This window comes from Nyctereutes procyonoides, unplaced genomic scaffold (genome assembly GCF_905146905.1).
Source record: "Nyctereutes procyonoides isolate TBG_1078 unplaced genomic scaffold, NYPRO_anot_genome, whole genome shotgun sequence".
Lineage (NCBI taxonomy): Eukaryota > Metazoa > Chordata > Mammalia > Carnivora > Canidae > Nyctereutes > Nyctereutes procyonoides.
The window spans coordinates 11,984,084-12,007,503 of record NW_026575132.1 but is presented as its reverse complement, the minus strand read 5'-3'; the positions used below and the strand labels follow the sequence as shown (position 1 = coordinate 12,007,503).

General features: G+C 34.9%; 1 protein-coding gene across 3 annotated transcripts in view; it reads right to left on the bottom strand.

The window, feature by feature from the left end:
- The window catches only part of NBEAL1 (neurobeachin like 1), a 174,155-nt gene that overhangs the window by 69,110 nt on the left and 81,625 nt on the right, over nucleotides 1-23,420 (bottom strand). For all 3 annotated transcript variants that reach the window (XM_055345172.1, XM_055345173.1, XM_055345170.1), the window contains 10 exons: nucleotides 22,966-23,122; nucleotides 20,868-21,026; nucleotides 18,175-18,334; nucleotides 14,343-14,431; nucleotides 11,620-12,195; nucleotides 11,094-11,269; nucleotides 10,197-10,350; nucleotides 9,778-9,906; nucleotides 4,294-4,599; nucleotides 4,050-4,199 (listed from right to left, as the gene is read on the bottom strand). In XM_055345172.1, the coding sequence (XP_055201147.1) occupies nucleotides 4,050-4,199; nucleotides 4,294-4,599; nucleotides 9,778-9,906; nucleotides 10,197-10,350; nucleotides 11,094-11,269; nucleotides 11,620-12,195; nucleotides 14,343-14,431; nucleotides 18,175-18,334; nucleotides 20,868-21,026; nucleotides 22,966-23,122 (2,056 nt within the window). The remainder of the gene's footprint in view (nucleotides 1-4,049; nucleotides 4,200-4,293; nucleotides 4,600-9,777; nucleotides 9,907-10,196; nucleotides 10,351-11,093; nucleotides 11,270-11,619; nucleotides 12,196-14,342; nucleotides 14,432-18,174; nucleotides 18,335-20,867; nucleotides 21,027-22,965; nucleotides 23,123-23,420) is intronic.

Sequence of the window (23,420 nt, the reverse complement as noted above, 5' to 3'; positions counted from 1 at the left end):
GAGTTAGGCCTGGGTACAAATCTTAACTACTTAATTCTGTGAAGCTTAGTATCCTCATCTCTAAGATGAGGTTGACAATAATTGTCATCAAAAAAGATTAAGACTTAAAGTGCTTAATACAGTGCCAGAAAAGTAGTAAGCTCTTAGAAAAACGGAGTTGTTACTATAATTGTTATTATAATTATTACTAGACCTTTGGAAAATCAATGATTTGGAATTAACAAATATTTAACACAGATCATTGCTAAGAAAACTGAAGAAGTCACGACAGTTCCATAATAATAAAACATCAATTTTAGAGTTGATGAGTTCAAGCAATAAGAATATTTTAAGGTTAGGTTTCCCTAGAAAAGCTAAGGGTGAAATTACAGAGAAAGTGTTGATTGGAACAGAAACAGAACTTCTATGAGGGCAATATAACAGTATTTATCATAAGTGTTGCATCCAGTAATTCCACTTATTCTAGGAAAGCCATCCTGGATAAGCATAAAAATATGACCATAAAGATGATCAATATTACATATAAACAAAGCTAAATTAGATCTAAAACTGGGACATAAATTTAAATATGTCCTAATACATAATAAAATGGACTACTTAATGCAGTCATATAATGGCATGGAAAGATGTTCACAATACATTTTAAGAAAAAGGTATAGCAAACAAAAACTGTGCCATTTTGGTTTAACCAAATATATACATAAAAACTAGGAAAGATATATACCAAAATGTTAATAGTAGTGGATTACTTTTTATACTATTTTATGTAATAAATATATTTTTTATTTGGTCATCCTTGTTTCAACATGTTTATTTTTAGATCCTGTACGTATTTTATTGGATTGATATCTAAGTATTTTATTCTTTTTTGAGTTATTATAAATAGTTCTTTTTCAAAATTTCACATTCCAACTGTTCACTGTTAGTATATAGAAATATGATTAAATTTTGTGTACTGATCTTGTGTCCTGCAGTGTTGCTAAGCTCATTAATCACAGGAGATTTTTGGTAGATTCATTAGGATTATCTACATAATCATTATTATCTGCAAATACTTTTATTACTTCCTTCCCAAGGTAAATGACTTTTATTTCTTTTTCTATCCTTTTTTTTTTTTTTAAGATTTATTTGAGAGAGAAAGCAGGGGGAGAGGAAGGGCCAGAAGGAGAGGGAGAGAGAAAATCTCAAGCAGACTCTGTGCTGAGCCCAACGTGTGGCTCAATCCCATGACCCTGAGATCATGCCCTGAGCAGAAACCAAGAGTTGGATGGTCAACCCACTGAGCAACCCAGCTCCCCCTCTTTCTACTCTTAATGCATTTGCTAGGACTTACAGAGCAACAGCGACTAGAAGGGTGTTGAGAGTGGACATTCTCACCTAGTTCTCTTCTACTAAAAAAAAGTGCTCAGTTTTCCGTCTTTTTTCCTCTAAAGATTTATTTATTTATTTATTTATTTGTTTGTTTGTTTGTTTATTTATTTATTTTTTTATTTGAGAGACAGGGAGAGAGAGAGAGAGAGCACATGCATCCACTGAAGCGAGAGGCAGGAGGAACAGAGGGAGAGAGAATCTCAAGCTGACTCCATGCTGAGCCTGATGTGAGGCTTGATCTCACAACCCTGAAATCATGATCTGAGTGGAAAGAAGGGTCATATGCTTAACCGACTATGCCACCCAGGCATCCTCAGTTTTCCATCTTTAAATATAAAACTGGTTGTAGGATTTTTGTAGAGATTCTATTCCTATTTCTAGTGTCTTGAGATCTTTGATCATAAGATGGATGTTGAATTTTGTCAAATGCTTTCTCAACATCTACAGATGTGATTATATAGCTTCTTTTTAATGAATATGAATTTGGTCCATTATCATTATATTAATTATCAAATGTTGAAGCAGTCTTGCATTCCAAGTATAAACTACCTGGTATAATGTATTATTTTTTTATTTATTGCTAGATCTGGTTTGTATCTATGTTCCTATGAGATATTGGTTTGTTTTCTTAGACCATTTTTGTGATTTTTAACCAGTTTAACTAATACACAGTATTATAGGAGTTTCAGGTATATTCTTGTACTATTTTTGTATGGTTTCAAAGAGGATAACATTGCCTTCATATAGTAAGTTGGGAAGTGATTCTACTTTTCTGTTTTCTGTTTTCTGACTGTGAGGAATTGGGTGCTATTTCTTCATTGTATGTTCACCAGAACTTACTACTGAAACCACCTGGGCCTGAAGTTTTCCCTTTTGGAAGATATTTACTTATTTGTTTTAAAGATTTTATTTACTTGAGAGAGAGAGAGAGAGAGAGAGCGCATAACAGGAGCAGAGGGAGAGGAAGAAACAGGTTCCCTGCTGAGCAGGGAGCCAACTTGGGGACTCAACCCCAGGGCCCTGAGATCATGATCTGAGCCGAAGGCAGATGCTTAACTGACTGAGTTCTGTTCTCAGTTCTGAAGTTTGTTTGTTTGTTTGTTTTTTTTAAGATTTTATCCATTTATTCATGAAAGACAGAGAGAGAAAGAGAGAGAGAGGCAGAGACGCAGGCAGAGAGAGAAGGAGGCTCCATGCAGGGAGCCCAATGCGGGACTCGACCCCAGGTCTCCAGGATCAAGCCCTGGGCTGAAGTCGGTGCTAAACCGCTGAGCCACCTGGGCTGCCCCTCAGAAGGTTTTTAAACTATAAGTTCAATTTAATAGGTAAGGCTATCTAGGCTACCAATTTATTATTGAATTTGTTTTGGAAATTTATATTTGTCAGGAAATTGATCCATTAAGTTATCTTATTTATGTGCATAGATTGGTTTGTGGCAGTCTCTTATTATCATGTTGATGTCTGTGGAGTCACTGGGGATATCTCCTGTCATTCCTGGTAATAAAATTTTTCACTTTCTTTTTTTGCTTTTTCAATCTGGTTACAAGTTTATCAATTTTACTGACATTTTCAAAAGTATTTATTTTAGTATTAATTTTAGAAAGAGAGCATGAGAGTGAATGGGGGAAAAGGGGAGATTGAGAGGGAAAGTCTCAAGTAGACTCCACACCGAGCATGGAACCTAATGCAGGGCTCGACTTTACAAACCTGAGAGCACAATCTGACCTGAAACCAAGTGTCAGATGCTAAACCAAGTGCACCACCCAGGCACCTCAATTATACTGCCATTTTAAAGAACTAGATTTTATTTATTTTTTTTTAATTTTTTTATTTATTTATGATAGTCACAGAGAGAGAGAGAGAGAGAGAGGCAGAGACACGGGCAGAGGGAGAAGCAGGCTCCACACACCGGGAGCCCGACGTGGGACTCGATCCGGGGTCTCCAGGATCATGCCCCGGGCCAAAGGCAGGCGCCAAACCGCTGCGCCACCCAGGGATCCCTAAGAACTAGATTTTAGTTTTATTAATTTCTCTATTGTTTTTCCTGCTTCCAATTTCATTGATTTCTGATCTTATTATTAGTTTCTTATTTAGAAACCCGCTTAGATTAATTTTCTTTCTCTAAGGCAGAAATTTAAATTATTAATTTTAAGTCTTTCTTCTTATCTAAAGCAAGTATTTAGTACTATATTCTCTAAGTGGGGCGCCCAGGTGGCTCAGTCAGTTAAGCGCCTCCTTTCTGCTCAGGTCATGATTCTGGAGTCCTGGGATCGAACCCTGCCTGGTCGGGCTCCCTGCTCAACGGGAAACCTACCTCTCCCTCTCCTGCTCTCCCTGTTTGTGGTCCCTCTCTCTCTCTGTCAAATAAGTAGATAAAATCAATCAATCAATCAATCAATAAATGTTCATTCTCTAAGCACTGATATATACCCAGCCTCCTTAGAGATATGTACTATCAGTTTAACAGACTTTTTACACACCCACTATACATAGAACATTTTGACACTGACTTTTTAACTGTTACTGATCAGTCTTTTTCTTTTAATTCTGAAGTAGTTTTCAAACATAGGAAATACCATTTGTTTTCAAAGTTCAGACTTGTTAATACTCTCACTTGAATATTAAATGCTTGAAATCAACATAAAAAACTGATAATAAAAACAATGAATATTTTTTACCTGAAACTTAAGCTTGCTTTCTCCTCCTTCCCGGTCTCGTTTATGCATATTCACCATTAAGGCTTCATAACAATTCTTCCAATAAAGTGCCATGCTCTCATGATTATTATAAAATGTATGGGTTTCATACTGCTTCATGTAAGGCACAATCTTGTAAAAATATATATATATACAGAAAATTTTAAACACACTTTCATAAAAATGACAACTTTGAAAATTTTCACTCAAAATAGACAAAACTTACATATTTTTCGATGTAAACTTGCCATTCATTTGAACTGCAATATTCTTGAAAATCTTCAAAAAATGAAGAACTACCATTGGTAAAAGGTAAAGAAGGCAGGTGCAAGTTCATGAAGAGAAGCTCATAAATTTTGGAAACCAGGGTACGGACCAGGGGAATCAGAAATGAGTAGATTTCAGTCTGTTCCTTGATTGACTGACTTAGAACATATTCCAGCTTCCCTAAAATGTAACATGCTTCATTCTGATTTTCAATCACTTTGGTCTGAAGAAGGGTGTTTAGTTTAGCTGATGCCATTGCACAAACCTGAGGAAAACAGTATAGGTGAGAAAAAAAAACAGAATAAAGCAGACAGCAAAAGTTATTTGGCTCTTCTGAAGTCTTCTTTTTTTTTTTTTTAATCAATTATAAAAGCAGAATACATAGAAAAGGTGTGGTGGATAATTAATCACCCCACCATCCAGGACACCTGGGTGGCTCCGCAGTTGAGCATGTGTCTTTCCTCAGGGCGTGATACTGGAGTCCCAGGATTGAGTCCCACATTCGGCTTCCTACATGGAGCCTGCTTCTCCCTTTGCCTGTGTCTCTCCCTCTCTCTCTCTGTCTCACCTGAATAAATAAATGAAATCTTAAAAAAAAAAAATCACCTCAACATCCATTCCACTCCTCCTTATAGTCTGCAAGTATAGGGGAATTATTCCATCTCTAGTTCCAAAAATAGGTCCTAAAAGATATAAGCCAAACAGAATATCCAACCACTTTGCACAGTGAGTGGTTCAGGTAACTAATCTTTCAGTAAACTTATGTCACTGCTTTCATCACAGGGATTCATTTGGGGATGGGTTTATCAGTCAAGTTCAGAACTTTTACTCATAACTGTCAAGAACTGTGAAGATTCTCAGATTTTGCCTTGCCTCCAGCTAACAAGTTAGCCTGCCACATTTTTCATAGATGCTGGTGGAAGACATGAAACTCCTGGCTCAAAGACAAAGATCTATAGTAGTCACAACAGCCAGAATATCAGTCTTTGCCCTGGTTCCCTGAACTGCAAGATGAACAGGGTGAGAGATGAACAGGGTAGATGATGCTTGCACATGCAGTGGCTGCAGTATAGGGGAGGAACCCTAAGCATAAGGAACCCCTATCTTCTATATCAGGCAGTAAACTGAATTTTGCCTTGGAGGGAGACACTATTATACTGGATAGTAAACAAACCTGCCTTTTGCTCTGGAGGGAGACATAATCTCTGACTTCCAAAGTTGTTCACTATGCCTGCATCCTCAAAATGTAGTTCATAACAAAGACATCTAGTGTCTCTACTTAGAAGATATGCAGAAACACATGAGATCCATGAAGAACTGTCTACCAACAGTGACAGTAGGAAGAAGTACTCTTTTTCCTTTTTTTTTTTAAAGATTGTATTTATTTGAGAGAGAAAACATGAGTCTTATTACCTTCAAAATGACGAAAAATGAGAGAAAAGAGTAAAGTATCAGAACCTGACATCATTTCAAAATTTGTATTTGTGTCAAACACTGATCTGAGCTGTATGCACAGATCTTTGCAGACCAAGGCAATAAAAAACCTTAGGCAGTCTTTATACACAAGCCCTAAAAGAGACAAACAGCACTGGAGAAACAGTATCTAAGATGGCTCAAGACTTTAACTTTTCTACTTTTAACTTAAGTGTCTACTGGTGAAATTTTTCTAATCTCCTCAGACTTTCCCCAATCCTCCATGTTAGCGTCTGAATCTGACTAAAGCAGCTTACTTCTAATAGAGACCAACAAAGATAAGAAAAAAGGCCACTGGGATGCCTGGGTGGCTCCATGGTTGGGCGTCTGCCTTTGGCTCAAGGCTTGATTCTGGGATCTAGGATTGAGTCCCACATCAGGCTCCCTGCAGGGAGCCTGCTTCTCCCTCTCCTATGTCTCTGCCTTTCTCTCTCTGTGTCTCTCATGAATAAATAAATAAAATCTTAAAAAAAAAGAAAAAAGGCCATAAAAATCTCACCATCTAGGAAATACCAATGCTGATAATTCTAGGCTTTTTACCTATGTGTTTTTTTAAAATACCATGTAACATAAAAAGTTGCATATCTAGTGCTTTGTTTTTAACTTAATATCATGGTATTAAGTAAACTAAAAACTTCTATATTTATTTAAAAGTATAAAGATACTTTTAAATGAATATATTTGACCACTGTCTTAATTTTGCATACACACACACACACACACACACACACACACACCATACAGACATATAGGATTCCCCTACCCTCATAAAGAATACTGCATTAGGGTCACCTGAAAAATACAAAAAATACCAATGCCCTAGTTCCTCCATTCTGATGTAATTACTAAGGGTGATGTCCCACAAAGGTATTTCTAAAAAGCTCCTCCAGGTGATTTCATGTTCTCATTGCTGGCTGAGATAAAACAACTAGGGGAGGAGGAAACCAGACAAAATGAAGACCATCTGCTCCATCTAAATAAATCAACAACCACCTAGTCCTGCCTTAGAGATAAGCTAGGAAATATTGACATTTATGCGACATTTAATACTTATATACTAGCAATTAACTAATAAGTATGAGCCAAACAAAACAAATTTGTAACCCGATTGCAAAAAGCTCTATTAATAACCTTATAGGGAAAGAAGCTCCTTTCCTGGCCTTTAACATGCACAACCTCAGAGAAATATGTTTTTATTCTTCAGAGAATAAAATTAAACTAGCAAGTAAAAAACATTTTAGATTACTAACTACTGGTAAACAAGGTATCTATAGTTTCTGTACTCAAATTTTTTTTAAGATTTATTTATTTATTCATGATAGACACAGAGAGAGAGAGAGGCAGAGACACAGGAGGAGGGAGAAACAGGCTCCATGCCAGGAGCCTGAGGCAGTGCTCGATCCCGGGACTCCAGGATCGTGCCCTGGGCCAAGGGCAGGCGCTAAACCACTGAACCACCCAGGGATCCCCTGTACTCTATTTTTTGCCTTCAGTTTTTAAAAAAAATTTAAATTCAATTTAATTAACATATATTGGATTAGTTTCAGAGGTAGAATTTAGTGATTCTTCAGATCACATAACACTCAGTGCTCATTACGTCACGTGTCCATCACCCACTTATCCCATCCCCCCACCAACCTCCCGTCAGCAACCTTCAGTTTTTTCCCTATAGAGAAGTCTCTTATGGTTTGCCTCCCTGATTTCCTCTTATTTTTCCTTCCCTTCCCCTATGTTCATCTGTTTTGTTTCACTCACGAACAATAAAAGTGTTTCATTCACAATGAAAGTAGAGTGTGATCATTCCACATATGAGTGAAATCATATGGAATTTGTCTTTCTCTGACTTATTCCTCTTAGCAGAATACCCCCTAGTTCCATCTACCTTAATGCAAATGGCAAAACTTCATTCTTTTTGATTGCTGAGTAATATCCCATTGTGTGTGTGTATATATATATATCACATCTTCTTTATCCATTTGTCAATGGACATCTGGACTCTTTCCATATTTTGACTACTGTCAGACACTGCTGCTATAAACATTGGGGTGCACCTGCCCCTTTGAACCTCTATTTAACAAGGATTTTTAGAGCCCTACTATGGGATAGGTATTGTATGTTAAATGGTGAACAAACATATTTTATTTGTAAAAAGTGAAGGTGGCTAGAAGTAGGGAAAAAAAAGAGTCCTCATATTTAAAATAACTAACTGGCATGCTGGGTGCAACTGCTTTAATTGCCATTAGGCTAATATTAATGAAAAAACCTCAAAAGCTATCCTCATTTTATTTTTAGGTAGAGAAAAAAAAAGAGTACTATCATAAACATCTATATATACAAAGGCTGTTTGGTATTTTGTATTATTACCTGACGCTATAGTTTTAGAGAATTACTAGATAAAGAGTGTGATCATTTTTTTAAGTACCTAATTCATATAATTTCAAATTGTATTTGAATGGCTGCATATTCAAGCTTCCACCATCCATATATCAGAAAGCCATCTCCTTATTTAGTTTTTCTGCATTTTCCATGTTTCTACAATGAACATGTTATTTTTATGATTAAAAAAGGTATTTTCTAAAAGGTAGTAATATGTGGAAATGAGTTTAATATAATTTTAAGAGAAAGGAAAATAAAATTATCAAAATATGTGATCATTTCAATCATCTGAAAAAACATCTCGTTATGTTTTTGTGTATTTTCCATAATGAGCATATGTTACTTTTACAATTAGAAAAAAAAATCTACTGAAAAGTATGGCCTTTTAAAAATATGGCAACCTAATGGCATTTAACCTGTCCATGTTTTCATCATTACAGTAAGTTTATACATATTGGAAACCATCCCCACCTCCAGCTTCTTTCCCCAAGTACTTAAAATTCCAGTATGAAAAGAAAATTAAAAAGGCCAGGTAAACAGCAGGGGATCATGTCATGATTAATCCAACCAAGGTTCACCAATGTAAACAGGGAGATGATGGACTAAAATTTATGTGGAACTTCTCCAATCTTTAAAATTTTTTTTTCAATCTTTAAAATTTTTAATTAAAAACAGAAATAATATTCCTTGGTCCATATGTTATTTATCTGTTTTTGAAAACCTAACACAATGCTCATACTAGGTATTCAGTGTTTGATGAATTAAAAAATATGGTATATAATGTAAAACTGGATTAGTAAAAAGACTTTGAAAGAAAAAAAATAATTTTCCTAAAAATATAAGCCTTAAACTGCACACGTATAAATAACATGTATAAATAGTCTAGGCAGGTTTTTACCTCCTAGCTACATTAAATATACATAATATGAGTAACAACTCCTTGGGTAAGCTATGTATAAATCCTTTTTTAAAAAAAAAAAAAAAGATTTTGTTTATTTATTAATGACAGACACACAAAGAGAAAGAAAGGCAGAGACACAGGCAGAGGAAGAAGCAGCTCCATGCAGGGAGCGCAATGCAGAACTTGATCCCAGTACCCCAGAATCACACCCTGACCCGAAGGCAGATGCTCAACCGTGGAGCCAACCAGGCACCCTATGTATAAATCCTTTTTTTTTTTTAAAGATTTATTTATTTATTTATTTATTCATGATAGACACAGAGAGAGAGAGAGGCAGAGACACAGGAGGAGGGAGAAGCAGGCTCCATGCTGGGAGCCCAACACAGGACTCGATCCCGGGACTCCAGGGATCGCGCCCTGGGGCCAAAGGCAGGAACTAAACCGCTGAGCTAGGGATCCCCTGTATAAATCCTTTTAAAGGAAAACTTAAAATTATACTGCGCCATACACATCAGGAAGAAACAACCAATGAGCTGCCTCTGAAGCCTCTTTCTGATTAACAAGACTGAAACTACAGTGAAATCAGATATTTTTAAACTAATAAAAAAATTATGTACTATCATTTTGTTAGTACACGAATAATTCCTATGCCTCATGCAAAGTATAGAAGATAATGCAAAAGAATTGACAAACCTGCACATTACCCCTGCCAATGAAACCTAGAAGCAACTGGATTTGAATTTGAGGAAGTTCTCTCCATATTGTACTTTCAGAACAGCAAACTGACAGACCATCGAAGAGCAGCATCAGATCCTCTAAAAGCTATCACAAGGGAAAAATTGAGAAATAAAAACATTCCATTTTAATACCTACTGGTGAGTTTTCCCCAACAGTAATACATACCATATATATTTCAAAATTAGTTCAATTGGTAAAAAGCTAAAAGAATTATCCTAGTAATAGCTAATGAAATCTGTTAATGATTTATCACATCTTATCCATGTTTGTTGTATCTGATTAAATAGTAATGCTCTAAAAAGAGGGGGCACAAAATTTTGTTGAATAAAGTCCTTGACAACCAGAAAAATAATATCAAAGAATTATTACTGTACCTTCTCAGTCCACATGTTTGAATTAACAAGACCCTCTGACTGCAGGAAGTCCTGTATGATCACAATAAGTCGTAAGGCATTATCAGCAGTTACTGGATTAGTTTTGGATTCTCTGTTTTCTGTGATTGCCCATTCTAACATTTTCTGTAGCAAACTAAATGCAAAACAAAATCATTTTAAAACCATTTTAAGTTTAGAAAAATAGTAAAACATGAAAAAAAAAAACCCTAGTTATTCATTAATATGCCTGTAATCTGCAAAGATACACACTTACTGGCAGGGATCAGAGGACATTTAATAACAATGAAGCACCTTTTAATATCTGAAGTATATATCTTTAATAAATGTAATACAAAAGGAAAGTAAAAATTATGTTTTATTTAACTATAAAAAAGCTGTTAAAATAATTCAAATTTCATTCTCTATGAATACTTAAGTTTCTTTAAAGCTGGAAATTGAGGTAAGAAAAAAAGGCCTTATTATGTCTTTTAGAAGGTCTAGCCCTGCAGAGAACTCTAAATGTTTTAGTGAAGCAATTTTTATGAAAATACTACTTGCTTCCCTCACATAGAAACTAATTTGGACAAGACTGTAGAACATGATGCCTAACTTATTACAAAAGTAATTTAAACAACAAGGAATATAAAATCACTAAAATCCAAACTAAAAATTTAAACCTCCTCCTACTTTTGGATTTCTCTTTAGATTTCACTAAAATGGCAACAGAGGAAAAAAGGGGGCTGAGCACAAAGTTTCTCCTTTTCCCTCACTATACCTACTAAATCATGAATAAATGTTCAATAAATAACACTTTAGACTTCTATACTTCAAAAGGAAAGGGTCAATAAAAAAAAAAACAAACAAAAGGAAAGGGTAAATCACCAACTGAATGCTTACGTTAATTTTATTTCATCTGATGGTCTAAGTAGTTCACTGGATATTCCTGGTTTAGTTAGTGCTGAAAACACTTGTCCCCGTTCAATCCAAGTATCATCATCAGACTTTTCTAGTCCCTTACACATTACATAGTTCAAAATATTTGTCAGTAATTGAAGAAGCTCCTCCTCACATCTCTATAAAAAAGATAAAACTAATATTAAATCATTGAAAGGAGGTGGTGTTAAAAGCACATAAAAAGAACCATCACATATACTGACTATAATCACTTAACACATTTTTAAAGTGTCTTGATGAACCAGGAACTTTGCTGAGTAGGCCCTAGAGATATGAAGATGAGTAAGACACTGGCTTTGTTCTCAAGACACAATTTAATGATTCTAGGCTTCCAAAATCTTAGATCATAAGACTTATAACATGAATATAATACGAAATTTTTAACAATTACACATTTCTAAGGATTACAAGTGTAAAACAGACATGCGAAGAAAAAAAAAACAGCATTTGGATAAATAAGTAATTTTACCTCTTGGCTTTCAAGTAAAGAGAAGTCATCACCAAACCCTGTATCACTTATGATGCTGCTCTCTTTGTCAGACTGCACAGAAAATGACTTAGTAGATTCTATTGGGGATGGCGTGCTAGGCAGGCTGTCTGGCATGTGACTTCCACTGTCACTCAGTTCACATGAATCTATTCCACTGAGATCTAAACTCAAATGTGAAAGGTTATTATTCCAGAATTCTTCTTGATTCTCTGATTTGAAAGATAATTCTCCCAGAGAACTATCTTCTTGAAATAATGGTGTGTTTGAGTCTAGAGAGTGTCTATCCTCTAAACTCCATTGATCTGAAGGCACATTAGCTGAGGCAAAAGAGTTGATTTTTTCTTCATCAGTCTTTTCATCAAAGTTCCTCCTGGTATCTTCAGCTGATATATTTTTATCATTGTCTTTCATTGAAACAGCCCTACTGTGCTTATGAAGAGTATTCCCATTTTCAAAATTCATTTTTAAAAAAAGTTTAACTAAAGTGTCTTGCCAACCCACTTGTTGGGATATTTGATGTGCTGCATCTGGTTGGGACTGCAAAATCTGTAAAATCTACAAAGAGATTAAGAATACAAAATTCGTCAAAATATGCAGTACTTCACATCAAAAAGAGTTTCTTTTCAGTTATTTTAATGGCAGTGTAATTTAATGAGAAACTGAGGGAAGATATACTTTCAAAAAATCATGTTCTTAACTGGATTACAAACTATCTGGAGGGTATACATTGTGTTTTTAAGTAATCTGCATATTACTCATTTTACAGAGTACTTAAATATTTGCTGAAAGAAAAAAAAGGAAAAAAATGATCCTCTACATATCAACAACACTCATGTTATTAATTTAATCTGGTCAAAGAGAATGAAGATATATAGATATATATATAAAATGTAATATAGTTATCTCCTCTCAACTAAATACTTTCCATGAGCCTACTACATTTGTTTAGCAAATACTGAATATATACTATGTACCAGGTCTCATTCTGGCCCTAGGGTTAAGGGAGTAAATAGGACACACAAACACTTTAATAGACTCTAGATATCCCAAGAATGTTTCCCCATCTTATTTCCTTTTCCAGGGAAAGTTAATGGTTGCTTGTGCAAAAACATTTTTTCCCCATTAACTCTATATTGTACAAACACTAATTCCAATAAGATGGATGCTGCTATTTAGCTGGAAAAAGAAACTGAAATTAAAGAACAGACACTGACATGTCAGTGTATATGATCTCTACTACTACCCAACTGATTCCAATTTTTGGATTAAAACAAGTTCTGCAATGAGTTGCAATGAGTTGCAATGAGTCACAATGACACGATGTTCCTTTCCTTATTAATGCTATTGGTAAGCTACTATTACGCTACTGAAGCAGAATATCAATTTTTTCTAAGCAAAAAAATTTTTATTTCATGATTTTAAAATTTCTATAAAATAAGACTTATTTTATGTCTACTTTACAAACATATAATGGATAAAACTAGGCTGCACTGAAAGCTCTTTTCAAATGGAAAGGAAAGGATCAATCCATATGACTAGCTTCAAGGACAATACAGCAAAATCCATCAAAATGTGAAATATGAATACACTCTGACACAGCAATTCCATTTCATGGACTATAACCTACAGATGAATTACCAAAAAAAGGGAAAAATATATGTAAAAAGGTGTTCTTAGCAGAAGTTTAACATAGAAAAACAGGAAACAACCTAAATGTCCATGAATAGGGAACCAGGTAATACTTTATACAACAGCCACAGAATAAAAACTATACATAGCTGCTAAAGAGAAAGATATATATCCAGACTTACTAATGGAAAAATACAATAACATCATTAGGGAGTAAAATTAAAAAGAAAACCAAGGAAGCAAATTAAACAGTAGGTCAGTGATTGCTAGTAGAGGAGAGGGTTATAATCAGGAAGAAGCTCACAGGATAACTATTTTTTTACTTAGTTAAAGGGATGCCTGGGGGTGCCTGGGTGACTCAGTTAAGCAACTGCTTTTGGCTCAGGTTATGATCCTGGGGTCCTGGGATTAAAACCTACATAAGGCTCCCTGCAAAGGTGGGGAATCTGTTTCCCCTCTCTCTTTGTGATCTCTCTCACTTTCAATCTCTCAAATTTATTTTTTAAAAAGATTTTATTTATTCATTCATGAGAGAGACAGAGAGAAAAGCAGAGACATAGGCAGAGGCAGAAGCAGGCTCCCTATGGGGAGCCTGATGTGGGACTCAATCCCAGGACTCTGGGATCACAACCTGAGCCGAAGGCAGACATTCAACCACTGAGCCACCCAGGCATCCCTCAAATAAGTAAATTTTTTAAAAATCTTAAAGGGATGCACTGAAGGCAAGTCACTGTTGCTTTTCCACAAAGATCCAATGATTCAGAAATTCTACAATAATGGTATATGAATTAGAAATGGTCACAATTGTTGACACCTTATTCTTCTAATAAATTTTTTACTGTGGAAAGGGCCCATTTCCAGGAGACCATGCAAAGCTAAGAACACATTTTTATGCTGATTTTGTGACTTCATTTAATTCACCCCCAAAAAGGAAAGTACTTATTTATAAAATCATGTCATTTATAAAATAACAGAAATTAAAACTTATATCTGGTGTAAAATACTCAATATAAAAGTTATTCACAGTATTAACAATACTCTTATTTTTAGGTATATCTTAAAAGTTTACTAACCTTTCTGCAGACAACCACCCTGACATTTATATGTGTTCTATGCGATATATATACCACAGACAACAGATCTTTGAAATTAATAGCAGGATCTATGGTGGGGAAAAACAAAGATAAAATAAAATTCCAGAGATAACCAAAGAAAGAACTGTGATAGATAATGTTTCATTTTTATTTTTCTTGCTGTCAACAAGAGATATCCTTTATTTTTTTCTAGCTTTGTTGAGATATAATTGCCATAAAACAGTGTATAAATTTAAGCCATACAACAGGAGGATATGACTTATGTATATACTGAAAATACCCAATAAGGTTAGTTAACATCCATCACCTCAAATAGTTACCATTTTCCATTAAAGTGAAAACTTTTAAGATCTGCTCTTTTAGTAACTTTCAAGTATATAACATTGTTAATTATAGTCACCATGTTGCACATTAGATCCCCAGAATTTATTCATCTTATAACTGGAAGCTTGTACCATTTGACCACCTTCACTCATTTGCCCCACCCCCAGCCCCAGCAACTTCCAATCTACTCTCTGTCTCTAGAAGTTCGGTTTTTTTAATTTCATGTAGGAGTGAGACCATACCGTATGTGTTCTTCTCTGACTTATTTCACTTAGCATAATAATGCCCTGCTGTTGTTCTATTACAATGGCTAGATATTATATATATATACACATATATTATTATATATATGTACACATATAAAGTTATACACACATACACACACACACTCTATTTTTAATTCTTGGAGGAACCTCCACAGTAGCTGCACTAATTTGCATTCCCAGCAACACTGCACAAGGGTTTCCCTTTCTCTGTATCTTTAGCAGCACTTGTTATCCTTTGTCTTTTTGATAACAGCCATCTCAACAGATGTGACGTGCTTTCTCCTTCTAGTTTTGATTTACATTTCCCTTATACTTAGAGATGTAGAGTACCTTGTCATATACCTACAGGCTATTTGTATGTCTTCTTTGCAAAAAAGTCTATTCATGTTCTTTGCTTTTTTTTTTTCCTTAATTCTAGTTAGTTGACATACAGTTCAATACTGGTTTCAGGAGTAGAGTTCAGTGGTTCATCATCTACATGTAATACCTAGTGCTCATCATTACAAGTGCCCTCCTTAATACCCATCACCCATCTATCTATCTTACCCCCCCAATCCACTTCCCTCCATCAACCCTCAGTTTGTTCTCTATAGCCAAGAGTCTCTCAGGATTTCTTTCCCTCCCTTGCCTCTTCTTTCCCCCTCCCAAATGTTCATCTGATCTGTTTCTTAAATTCCACATGAGTGAAATCATATGGCATTTATCTTTCTGACTTGTTTTGCTTAGCATAATATACTCTAGCTCCAACCATGTCACTGCAAATGGCAAAATTTCATTTTTGATGGTTGAATAGTATTTTTGATGTTGAATATACATACACACACACACACGCGCGCGCGTGCCACATCTTCTTTATCCATTCATCAGTCCATAGGCATTTGGGCTCTTTCTGTAGTGTCTATTATTGATAATGGTGCTATAAACACTGGGGAACATGTACTCTTCTAAATGTGTATTTCTGTATTCCTTGGGGAAATACCTAGTAGCACAATTGTTAGATCATACGGTAGTTCTATTTTTAGCTTTTTGAGGGACTGCCATAATTTTCTCCAAAGTGACTACACGAGTTTGCATTCCTACCAACAGTGGAAGAGGGTTCCCATTTCTTAGCATCCTAGCCAACACCTGTTGTTTCCTGTGTTGTTAATTTTAGTCATTCTGACTGGTGTGAGATGGTATCTCATCACGGTTTTGATTTGTATTTCCCTGATTATTAGTAACGTTGAGCACCTATTCATGTGTCTGCTAGCCATCTGGATGTCTTCTTCAGAAAAATGTCTATTCGTGTCTTCTGCCCATTTCTTAACTGGATTATTTGTTTTTTGGATGTTGAGTTTAATAAGTTCTTTACAGATTTTGGATACTAACTCTTTATTAGATATGTCATTTACAAATATTTTTCATGAGTTACTTTCTCCCACCCTGTAGACTGCCTTTTCTTTCTGTTGATGGGTTTTCTCACTGCGCAGAAGCCTTTTAGTTTGATACAGTCCCACTTGTTTGTTTTTGCTTTTGTTGCTTGTGCTTTTGGTGTCATTGCCAAGACAAATGTCAAGGACTTTTCCTTATATTTTCTTCTAGGAGTTACATGATTCAGGGCTTACACTGAAATCTTTAACCCATTTTAAGTAAATTTTTGTAAATGGTATAAGATAGGGCTTCATTTTTATTCTTTTGCATATAAATACCCAGTTTTCGGCGGCCCCAGTGGCGCAGAGGTTTAGCGCCGCCTGCAGCCCAGGGCGTGATACTGGGGACCCTGGATTGAGTCCCACATCGGGCTCTCTGTATGGTGCCTGCTTCTCCCTCTGCCTGTGTCTCTGCTCTCTCTCTCTCTGTCTCTATGAATAAATAAATAAAATCTTTAAATAAATAAATAAATACATACATACATACATACCCAGTTTTCCCAATGCCACTCATTGAATAGACTATTTTTCTCCCACTGAGTATTCTTGGATCCCTTGGCAAGTATCAGTTAACCAGATATACCTGGTTTTATTTCTGGGTTTTCAATTCTAATCCACTGGTCTATGCGTGTTTTTATGCTAGTACCATACTGTTTTGATTCTATAACTTTGTAGTATAATTTGAAATCAAGACCTATGATGCTTTCAGCTATTTTCTTCTTTTTCAAGTTCTTTCTCAAAGAATAAACTGTGGGTAATAGTTATACTGAAATGACTATCTCATTTAAAATAAAGACTATTAGAGGCACCTGAGTGGCTTAGTTGGTTAAGTGTCTACCTTTGGCTCAGGTCCTGATCCTGGGATCGAGTGCCACTCAGGCTCCTTGCAAAGCTCCTTCTGTCTCTCATGAATAAATAAATAAAATTTTTTTAAAAAGGTAAAATAAAGACTGTAGAGGGGTGCCTGGTTGGCTCAGCTGGTTAACCAGCCAACTCTTGATTTTAGCTCAGGTCATTATCTTGGAATCCTGGGATCAAGCCCTTATGTTGGGCTCCATGCTCAGCAGGGAGTCTGCTTGAGGATTATCTCTCTCCCTTTCCTCTGCCCCTCCCCTCTCCTGAACTCATGCTCTCTAAAATAAAGAAATCTTTAACAAATAAGAATTACAGATATGTTTAAATTTTACAAAGAAAATGGATTTAGAATATTTGGCATTCTCCTAAGTCATAAACAACAGGTTTTTTTTCTGATTGTCATACTGTTTCTTACATTATTCTTTTTTATGTACATGCCTTATATCTTGTGTGCTTATCAATAAGATAAACTATTCAAGACAAAGAAACCTATACCTTTTGAACCCCTAGCATCTGACATAAACACTACATTTTGTAGTACATACTAAAAAAAATGTTATTTAAAAAAATGAGAAACAAAAGGATATCTGAAAGAATATCTAAAATTAAGGATTTAAGCTCCCTTAACAAAAAGACAGAATGTTTTATATGTATTTTCACTAGCATCCTTTTCTTATTATAGAGGATTCAATTATTTACTAATCAATCAATAAACAATTACTGAAGGCCTAGCAAGTAAGGCACTATGTATGCCTGGGAGAGAAAAAAACAAAAAGGTAAATAAAAAATAGTACCCAAGAAAAGCCCTGCTGAATCAAATAATAGGTCATTAAAAAGTAACCTGAGGAAGGAAGGGAAAAAAACACTTTAGAAAAAAAACTGAGAACCATCAAATAGAATTATGCTACTACAAAGAACATTCCTTAATTATATCAGTATTATTAGCCTTAGTCATACCTGTATTTATAATTTGATTGGTGAGGCTCTTAATGAGAGAGGTATTAACAGATGCTTCATTAAGAAGAAGTCCCAATCCTGAATAGCCAACTTCTCGGAGCCGAATACGTTGCTTACTTCGTTCATAAACATTTGTGCATTTCAACATTTGTTCCATAACCTGGTCACAACAGTAATATATTCTTCTCAATACAGAGAACTGAGAACAGTCTGTCACTTAAGTTAATACTGAATATAATATTATCATACTAGCATTATTTTGGAGCATCATTTTATTACTTAAGTTCAACAAACCCAGAAGTAACAGGGAGGAATACTTCATATAACATACTCTCATTTAAAAAATGGATTTAAGGGATCCCTGGGTGGCGCAGCGGTTTAGCGCCTGCCTTTGGCCCAGGGCGCGATCCTGGAGACCCGGGATCGAATCCCACACTGGGCTCCCGGTGCATGGAGCCTGCTTCTCCCTCAGCCTGTGTCTCCACCCCTCTCTCTCTCTCTCTCTGTGTGTGACTATCATAAATAAATAAAAATTTTAAAAAAAATAAAAAATAAATAAAAATAAAAAATGGATTTAAGAAACTGAACTAAAATAAAATTAAAATTTGCATTTAAATAAAATAAATAAATAAATAAATAAATAAATAAATAAATAAATAAATAAATAAATAAATAAATAAATAAAATATTTAGGGATCCCTGGGTGGCTCAGCGGTTTAGTGCCTACCTTCGGCCCAGGTTGTGATCCTAGAGTCCCAGGATCGAGTCCTACATCAGGCTCCCTGTGTGGAGCCTGCTTCTCCCTCTGCCTGTGTGTCTCTGTCTCTCTCTCTCTCTCTCATGAATAAATAAATAAAATCTTTAAAAATATATATATATTTAAAACTGTTGTTTACATATATTTCTTGGCAGATCAAAGAATTTAAAATTTCCTTTTTAATGGCTAAGGCTTAGATAAAAATAAACCTTAACAGCCTTCATGAAAAACAAAAGTATATTATTTTAAAAGAGAAAAAAGATACTTCTAGATCAATTTAGTAATTTCTGTAATATTTATGTAACAGTTATCAAAATAATTTTTAAGAACAAGGAAACATTTTGTGAAGCAACACATCTATATGTTCAAATGGGAGAACGAGTTAGTAATCCCATGCTTTTCTGAAGTGTGATCAGTGTTTTAAAAGTGACATGTGAAACTCTATGGAAAGGATAATTTTGGCAGAATAATATCATGAACAATCCATATAAGGCCATTTCTGGAGAATTAACATTTAATCTCTGTAAAGGAGTGATTGGGCACATACTTTAAAGAGCAGCCAAGGGGGCCCCATAAGTGATACTCATGAGAGACTTTGCCAGATTATTTTTATTGCACCTTTGTTTTCCAAAGTCTAGGGATTCCAAGCACAGGCAATCCAAACTTGACCCCATAAATAGACTTGTATTATAAAATGTAACACTAATGATATAAGAAGAAACAAATGTCATAGGCGATCAGGCTGAACGAACAGAATAAATTACGGTAAGTAAAAATATGACTCACTTCTCTTTTTTAAAAAAAACAAAAAACAAAAAACAAAAAATGTGAGGTAGGTGGCTTCACCAAAAGCTCCAAGTGACTGCTTTGGATAGCTTAACAAAATATATTCAATATCCTTTGACAAGTTACTAACCTCTCTGACCTCAGTTTCTTTACTTGTAAAATGGGAATAACAATGTACACTTCACCAAGTTTTTGCAAGGACTAAGTTAGCTAACATCTGAAGAATGTTTACTGGCTGATGAATAGTGGGTGCCACATGAGGTTAGTTGTTATTATTAACTGCTAAAATGTCTGATCTGAAACAAAGACCCATGGTAAGTCAGAAGAGAGATGAGACAAGGAGTGAAATGGAGTGGAAGGTACAGGCTTCCAGTTATGAAATGAGTAAGTCACAGGAATAAAAGGTAGAACATAGGAAATATAGTCAATGGTATTGTAATAACAAGTGACAGATGGTAGCTACACTTGTGAGGAGCATAGCATAATACATAAACTTTTAGAAACATGATGTTATACACTTGAAACTATTGTAACATGTGTATCAATTATAAAGAAACCGTTAAAAGGCAAAAAAGGGAGAGGTTTTATTGAGGATGATACAACAAAGTGGATTTTCCACTGAAATAACTGATCAGATTACAATATAATTAGTTTTTAAAAATTCAAGATATGAAAAATATATATCAAAACAAACTGAAGAATTGATTAATTAATTTTTTTAAGATTGTATTTATTTATTCATAGAGACAGAGAGAGAGAGGCAGAGACACAGGCAGAGGGAGAAGCAGGCTCCATGCAGGGAGCCTGACATGGGACTTGATCCCGGGTTTCCAGGATCACGCCCTGGGCTGCAGGCGGCGCTAAACCACTGAGCCCCTGGGGCTGCCCCTAATTAATTTATTTTTAATGCAGGTTCCACATCTTAGCATAGAGCTCAACGCTGGGCTTGAATTCACAACCCTGAGATTGAGACCTGAGCCAAGATCAAGAGTCAGACGCTTAACTCAGAGTCACTCAGGTACCCCTACAACAATTTAAAATTAGATAGATATGAAAAAAAGAATTTACATTTATAAAATAGATATTTATAAGTAAATTCATATACTCACAAATGTCCCCAAATATAAAGATGCTTAAGAAATGTGTGTACCTTAAAAACAATTTCTCTTAGTCTGTCAGAGTACTTCTGATTTAAGAGCAAGGCATAAAGTATGTCAGCATTTCCTGGTTCAAACAGCAGTAAGAAAAGCTGACCTCTAGTTGGGCTGGTACGTAGGAGACTGAAGAGCATATCCAAAATTCCGAAGAGCTTTTAAAATTAAGCAACACAAAACAACCACATTCATATATGGAAGTAAAAATAAAATCTGAGCGACAGTTATTTAAACTAAGTCCCATATACCCTAATGTTTTAGCTTAACTGAACTGTCTGATGTCTTATGAAATAGCCCTGACTTTTACCTCCATTATGTTTTTGGCTTATTTCCTTTTGTACATCCTCTTAATGTGCATGTTCACTTGCTGAGCCTTATTATGCCTCAGCTACATTAAAAGCTATGTCTTAAAAAAAAAAAAAAAAAAAAAAGCTATGTCTTCCATAAAGCCTTTCCTGGTCTCAACATGTAATACTCTCCTTTGAAAACCTCATAGGACTTTGTATTACTCTTATAGTTACTATCATATTCTTTTATTGTTTGTTCCATAACTATTTATAAACTTCTCTTATTCACTCTTCCCTCTATTAGGCTAAAAGAATGTTAACTTACTCATTTTAATATACCCATAATATTTAATGTTACTCTGTGTGTATAATGAGCTTTCAAGATGAATGGATAAAGAAGATGTGGTTTATGTATACAATGGAATATTACTCAGCCATTAGAAACGACAAATACCCACCATTTGCTTCAGCGTGGATGGAACTGGAGGGTATTATGCTGAGTGAAGTAAGTCAATCGGAGAAGGACAAACAGTGTATGTTCTCACTCATTTGGGGAATATGAATAATAGTGAAGGGGAATATAAGGGAAGGGAGAAGAAATGTGTGGGAGATATCAGAAAGGGACACAGAACATAAAGACTTCTAACTCTGGGAAATGAACTAGGGGTGGTGGAAGGGGAGGAGGGCGGGGGGTGGGGGTGAATGGGTGGCGGGCACGGAGGGGGACACTTGACGGGATGAGCACTGGGTGTTATTCTGTATGTTGGTAAATTGAACACCAATAAAAATTAATTTATTAAAAAAAAAATGAGCTTTCAATAAATACCTCTTTGACTGAATTGACCAAGAAAATATTGGCAATTAATCACAGTGGGTGACAATACAGCTATCATGAAATAAGATGGCTACTGACTAAATAAAAAGAAGCTTCTGGAGTCTAATCTTATGGGGAAATAGCCTAATTTAACTCATCTATATAATATCAATTATGAAGTCATGTAATATCTGATTACACAATGAATACTTCATCATAGAACACAAAATATTTGAGTCAACATAAATTAAGGCTACTAAGGTTTGGTGTTGAGAGTGGTATACAGAAAGAGCACAGAAATAGCAGTAAATATACCTGAGTTCTATTCCCAGGTTTGCTAGCTGTATGACTTTTTAAGTCATCTAATCTCTCTGAATATGTACTTCCAAATGTGCAAATGCGAAGATTAATTCCTGGTCTGTATATTTTATATCAGTGGTTCTCAAAGTTTACCATGTGTCATAATCACCTGGAAGGCTTAGTTCAGTATGTGTGCATTTCTAAAAAGCTCCCAGGTAAATCTGGTCAGGAACCATACATTGAGAACCACTGTTTTAAAGAGTAGCTCTGAGATACAAATAAGTAAGAATGTAAAAGTATCTGAATATATAAATATATTTATAATTTACTCTTCATACAAAATTTTTATAAACCTATGTTAAAACACGTTAGAAATCTGCCCAGTATCTTGAATGACAGGTAACTATACATCATGTGGCCTATGAAAATAAGATTCAGAACTACCACAACAACTATTTCCAGATATACTACTTTCTAGCTAATTAAAATATTTGATTACATTACCACCTCTTTAGTTAAATTTTCAGTTAAGAGATAAAAATTTACTTCTTTAACTGCATAATACTGTTTTTCATATGATAAACATTTTACTTTTAAAATGTTTAATATATATGGAATTTTCAAGGAAGATGATATAGTGTGAAAAAGAAAAGAAGACTTTTTTTTTAAGAAGACTTTTCTTGGGCATAATACCTGTTCTTCTTCATTGATAGCAGCTATATAACCCATAATACTCTGTATCTCTTCATGAGTTCCACCTTTGCACAGAAAATACTTAATTAGTCCATACAAAGAAGTCCTTATTGTTCGAACGTCATCTAAAGACAGCTCACTATATTTACAATCAGTCCTGAAAGAGAAAGTAAAAGTGCAAGAATTGAAATGTAAAATGTTTACATTTTAGTATTTTACACGAAAGAATTCATAGTTTAAATAAAGATGTTTCCATGTAATTATTAGAATTCATGGTATCTTTGTTTTCTTTTTTAAGGAAAACCTTGAATTTCAATGACAAAGATATAAATAGTTAAACAGCTTATATTTAAGCAACACTAAGTGTCAGATGCAGTTTTAAGTGTTTTGCATATTATTAATGCATTTAGTTTAATTCTCAAAACAACCATAGGATATCACAGGTTTATATCTCC